General features: G+C 36.2%; 2 protein-coding genes across 2 annotated transcripts; one reads left to right on the top strand and one right to left on the bottom strand.

Annotated features, from left to right (window-relative positions):
* Window positions 1-713: 713 nt before the first annotated feature.
* Window positions 714-1319, bottom strand: LOC127137811 (uncharacterized). Its single transcript, XM_051064233.1, has 2 exons — window positions 1220-1319; window positions 714-1030 (listed from the first exon to the last, which is right to left on the bottom strand). The coding sequence occupies exons 1-2, from the start codon at window positions 1317-1319 to the stop codon at window positions 714-716; spliced, it is 417 nt and encodes a 138-aa protein (XP_050920190.1).
* Window positions 1320-3412: 2093 nt separating this feature from the next.
* Window positions 3413-4862, top strand: LOC127135623 (putative F-box protein At4g38870). Its single transcript, XM_051062284.1, has 2 exons — window positions 3413-3934; window positions 4075-4862. The coding sequence occupies exons 1-2, from the start codon at window positions 3431-3433 to the stop codon at window positions 4099-4101; spliced, it is 531 nt and encodes a 176-aa protein (XP_050918241.1). The 5' UTR covers window positions 3413-3430; the 3' UTR covers window positions 4102-4862.
* The last annotated feature ends 1138 nt before the right edge of the window (window positions 4863-6000 follow it).

Here is a 6000-nt window from a genome sequence, read left to right as displayed (position 1 = left end):
AATCCTAATTTCATGAACATGTTTCACACGAATTTCTTCATATCCAAACCTAATGAGGAGTATGAAAACACCTCTCTTCTGTTAAATATTATAATTGGAGCCGGCGACGTATTGTCCAAGCTTTCTGGTGATAGGTTTGGTGAGATGTGGTTATTTGTGTGTGTCTGGTGCCGTGAATAGGAATTCCATGGCCACTGCCTACAATGACTTTCTGATTTGAATTACTTACTGGAAAATAAGATGAGAGATTACCTTGTGGTGTGGCTGTGTGAGATGTTGTGTCTGTGTCCATGTACCACTGATTGTCAGGAGTGTGGAGTGACATGGTGTGCATTGCAGTCTCAATGTCTGTCAGTATCTGAGATGAGGTAGAGGTTACATACACCTGAGGACGCTGTCCTAGAATGTCTGACTACTTAGAAGGACTGGCAGGGCGTGTCAACTGAGAGGTGGGATACAGACACGGTGACATAGTCCATGGTGGTGGAGTCCAACCCCATGGTTGCAAGGTTGGGTACTGTTGTTGCTGTTGCCAAGGAGGAGCGGACCAAGGTGAGGGAGTGCTAAGAGCTCCATACTGAGGTGCACTACGGTTACCACGTCCCCCTCCGCGGCTCTAGTTGCCACGCTGAGAGGTGTCTTCAGTAGGTTTCGAATGAGTAGTGTGCATAGCAGCATGAGAGCTTGTGTTTTCTATCTTAGCCATACCGACTTCAAGTGAGCATGGAACGAGCCTGATAGAATGTCGGAAGAGGGTTGCTCTGGCGAATCAAAGTAGCAACACTACGGTAAGCTTTTGGGAGACCAGAGATCAGCTGAAGGACCAGATGATGATTGTTGACAGGGGAGCCGACATTTCTCAACTGATCAGAAAGCATCTTAAGACGTTGACAATAAGCGGAGACATTGGGAAAATCCTCCATACGAGTGTTAGAAAACTCTTGCTCAAGAGTGACTGCTCGAGCATTTTTGTTGTCCTGAAAAATATCTTCCAAGCGATTCCATGCTTCCATTGCATTGGAGTTGGGTTCTAGAATATTGGTCAGCAAATAGATAGAAATAGCGGAATAAATCCACTGAAGAACAGGGGCATCAAGAGTGGATCATTGTTCATGGTTGGCATCAGTAATGGCTGATGGCTCTTTTCCAATTGATGGAACGATGTGATGCAGGACTCGATGTGAGCAAGCATGGATGCGGAAAAGTTCAGCCCAGGTACCATATTGATCTTTTTCCATCTCAAGAATAATAGGAATATGGTTCCTAATATTGGAGACGGAAAGAGCGGGATGAAACTCCGATTTGGAACCTCGAAACATGGTGTTCTTGGGCTAACCGGAATCACCAATATCGGCGGATTTATGGGTATCGGTGGATTTGTGGGTATCGACGTCACTATGTTCTGAATGGTATGATTCAGACATGGCTGCAGGTGCGACGACGACGGTGCGAACAAAGGCGGAAGGCGAGAGAATAGGATGGTTGTCGTGTTCGGCGGCAGCGGCGGTACAGAGTACGGTAGTCCTGTTGTGGCGGTAGACTTCAAGAAGGGAGAAGAAGCATGCGACGGCGGACTGTAATGGGGGAGAAGAAGAAACACGTTTCTGCGTTTGTTTTTTTTAATTTTTTTTTAGAGAGAGGGATAGGTTAGGATTGATACCATATAAGATAATGGAAATCGTGTCCTTCTCATTGATCTGAATAGAATATATATACATCAATGTGTAATATTTGGTCAACTATCTAATTATGATACAACGTAATTATAGGAAACTAATTATGACTAATTATAACAAAATATTGTATTCTATCAATCAATGTAGTTTTTGGTCTTGCAAGAGAAGAATCGGTGACTGAAATGATAACTGCAGAAACTAGAACATTTGAAGGAATGTCCAATTTACATGCTCCTTATGCAGCTGTTTTCAAGGTACTAAATTCAAAAAATTTGAGTGATTTTTCATCAATCAGCTAGTTATATTTTCCCCTCAAGTTAGAAATGTTGATTCAAATTTCTCTACTATGATTTAAGGATAGTTGTAATAGACCTTATAACCTTACAGATACGAAAAATTCAAACAAGGATTTGATCACGAAACTCGACCAATTTTTTCTACATCCTCGACTACAAAGTGGTAGGAGAGCCTTTATGTTATGGACATTGTTAAAGGATTAAAGTTAATATATTAGTTTCATACTTTCAAAGCTATTGTTTTTTGTGATTGATGCTATTTTCTAATCAAAAAATGATTTGCATTTGAGATTGCAGCAAGAGAGGCCGAAAATTCCAGACGATATATCACCTGATCTAGCTTTTGTCATACAACCATGTTGGGTTAAAGATCCTAACTTGAGACCAAACTTTAGTCAAATCATTCGGATGCTCAATGTGTCTCTCTTCATACTCTCATCATTATCTCCATCTTGAAAAACACTTAATGTTAAGTTTCTTAATTACATATGAAGTAAATTGAGTAAAGTGAAAATGACTTGAAACATAAACAAGTTACATGAAATGTAAATGACAATGGATGATAAATGACTGAAATTTAAATTGCATAATAGTAAATGACTTGAAAGTAAATCAATATTAACAAGAGTTAGTCAATGGTTAGTCAAATATTAGTGGTGAATTTTAATTGATTAAGTCATTCTTTGGAGAACACTCAACCATTTATTCACAAGTATGAATCCTTAAACCAAAACAACTTCCATGAGAAGGGCTCCAACTTGGATAATTCAACAAGTATGCCACTAACCAATGCACGTATTAGACTAATACATGTGTGTAAGGGCAAACTTGTTAATAGTTTGGATATATCGCTTGATATATAAGTATATTTGAAAAAAAAATTCCTTCAAATATCATATATTAAAATATTCATCTTTATTGGATGGCTGAGAGAGTTAAATTGATAGGTGCAAGTTGAGTTAAATGAGTATAAATGATTAATTTAGGGCTAAAAAAAGATGTTGCTATGTAATTTTCATGTTGCTAAACATTTAAAATTAAAAAAAAATGAAAATCAGGTTTTGTCACGTAATTTTCACGTTGCAAATTTGTCACATGATTTTCACGTCGCTAAATATTTAAAATCAGGTTCTACCATGTAGTTTTCACGTCGCAAATTTACCATGTGATTTTCACGTCGTTAAATATTTTAAATTAAAAAAATGAAAAGCTTTTCATGTGATTTTCATTTTCATGTTCTCATCATTCATTCTTTAGATATTCCTTTCAAAAACCCCTCTCTCTCTCTCTCATATATATATATATATATATATATATATATATATATATATATATACTAAAAATAGTGAAAAATACAATATCTTATCAATTAAGCAAACAAATTTCATATTTAAAAAATAGTATATACCAAAAATGAAAAAGATTAGAAATATACTTGATGGTTTGCAAAAAATTTCGATGCTTTGTGTTTATTTCAAAGCTTTTCTGTTTCAGTTTCTTCTCATTCTCTCAATTCATATTATGGCTACCATTACATACAAGAAAAAGGTTAATACTTCTCACATTCCATATGAACTCGCTTTATCCATACTCTCTAAATTGCCTCTTAAACCTCTAAAACGATTCACATGTGTTCAAAAATCATGGTCTCTTTTATTTCAAAACCCTAATTTCACGGACATGTTTCACGCGAATTTCTTCGTATTTAAACCTAATGAGGAGTATGAAAACACCTCTCTTCTCTTAAAGATTATAATTGAAGTCGACGATGTATTGTCCAAGCTTTCTGGTGATAGGTTTGAGGATATGGTGATAATAGATTGGCCACCTCCTTTTGAAGAGGATCATAACTATGTGGAAGTGTTAGGTTCTTCCAGTATTAATGGCGTTCTTTGTCTCTATCAAGATCATGGCAATGAATCACCAACTGTGTTATGGAATCCTGCTACCACGGAATTCAAGGTACTTCCTCCTAGCTTTCAAACATATGAGAACTTTGAGTTTAACTCTCCTCCAAGTGCATTTGGTTATGACTGTGTTAGAGACGACTACAAAGTGCTTCGGAATGTTGATTATCCTAATGACTCATTTTCTGATCGTAGCTGGTTGTCTTTGCCGGAGAAGGATAGTTCTTTTTGGGAGCTTTTAATGGATGACGATGACATGTGTTGGTGGAACGTAGAGTACGTAGATATTTGCGACCCTCTATGGGAGATATATAGCCTAAAAAATAACAGTTGGAGGAAACTAAATGACATCGATATGTCATTGCCTTGGCGATGTCATTCTCTGGTTAATTCAAATTATCAATTGTGCCATTTTTTGGAGTTTGAAGATAAAATGTTTTCGTTCGACTTTAGCAATGAGAAATTCATTCCAACAGTTTTACCTTCAGAATCAGATTTCAAGTATCAAGGTAGGTACCAACACCTCCTGATATTAAATGAGTCGGTTGCTTTCCTTTGTTATGATGGCGAAAATGATTATCATATGTGGATTCTGGGTAAACTCGATGTAAAAGAATCATGGACTAAATTCTTAATTATAAGACATCCAGATGACATTGGATATCCTATTGGAGCGTGGAAGAACGAAATATTCTTCACAGCTGGTCATAAGATAGCCCGGTATAATTTAACTACCCAAAAATTTGAAGAAATTGAAGCTTACGTATGGAAAGTTATGATTTATAAGGAAGTTCTTGGTTCTGTTGAAGGATTGAATGATTAATTTTGTTGTAGTCTAATCTCATGGCATTCAACCAAGAGGTTTAAGGCATATTTACCAGATTTTGGATTTTAGTATAAGATGAATGATATAAAAAATTGTCTTGTCGATCAGTTTCAAATTTTTATTGATTATCAAATATTGGTATAACTGTTTTGGTTTATATTTCAAATATCTTATTATTATTCATCCTATATTGCCAAACAATTCAAAGTTCAAACCCTTAAACATGTTACTCCATAGTATATATAGTGACTGATTTATATTTTTCTGATTGTGTAACTCATTAGCAAGAAGGCATTTAACAAATTCCATAAGTTTTTTATGCATTATCTCCAAACTTGATATTGTATACTTTTGAGTTCATACCATTGTGTAAATAAGTAGTTTAGTAAGCAAGTAAGATAGTGAGCTAGATAAGAGAGTTAGTTAGGAACTCTAACTAATTACAACAAACTCTTGTAACAAACCATTGCATGGTAGCTTCCTATATTCTCCATGCAAGTTCTACAATGCAGAAATTTAGATAGATGAACAAAGTTCAACTTCAACTCTATTATGGTATCAATCGCCTACGGGGCCTATTTTCCGCTCCATTCAACTGCAGCAATTCATCTGCCCCATACGAGTGTATGTAGTGTACCAGTGGTTGCATCCAAGCTTCAGAGAAGATGTTCCATTGCTGCAAAATCAGTCTTCAAACCAAGCTTCAGAGAAGCTCTCATGGCGGATCAAGAAATCAACATGGAAGATCTTCACAAGTTACATCATCAACAATGGTGCATTCAAGCTAGGGTAACACGTTTGCACCGAAACTCTCAATCAAGCTTCAAGAAAACAATTTTCTCTTATCACACAAGATGCATAAGGTGGTAGTGAGTCCACAAATTCCAGTCAAGTTCAAAACGGATCGTGATCGGATTGTACCGCAAAAATTGATGACGGGGTAGAGTGGGCCCACAAATATTGCACTATTTTAACCTAAAAATGATAATATTTTATGTTCACGCCCGCGTCTGGAAAAAAAATGGGACGGGACGGTGTAGACAAGTTAGACATTGCAAGTAGGGGATGGAAATAGACTAGACTATACTAGATTTTAAAAGGCCTGAGTCTGGTCTACGATAAACTTACAAGGCCTGAGTCTAGCATATGATTTATTATATTTTTATTATAACCATTTAGTGGTTAGTCAATTTTTATTAATACCATTTAATGGTTAGTCATTTAGTGGTTATATATTCCACTTCCTCTTACTAAAATTTCCTGTAGAAATTTGTCCCGCCTAAAAACAACACTTC

Source organism: Lathyrus oleraceus, chromosome 4 (genome assembly GCF_024323335.1).
Source record: "Lathyrus oleraceus cultivar Zhongwan6 chromosome 4, CAAS_Psat_ZW6_1.0, whole genome shotgun sequence".
Taxonomy (NCBI): domain Eukaryota; kingdom Viridiplantae; phylum Streptophyta; class Magnoliopsida; order Fabales; family Fabaceae; genus Lathyrus; species Lathyrus oleraceus.
The sequence above is the reverse complement of the archived record's forward strand: the minus strand, read 5'-3'. Positions and strand labels throughout refer to the sequence as shown.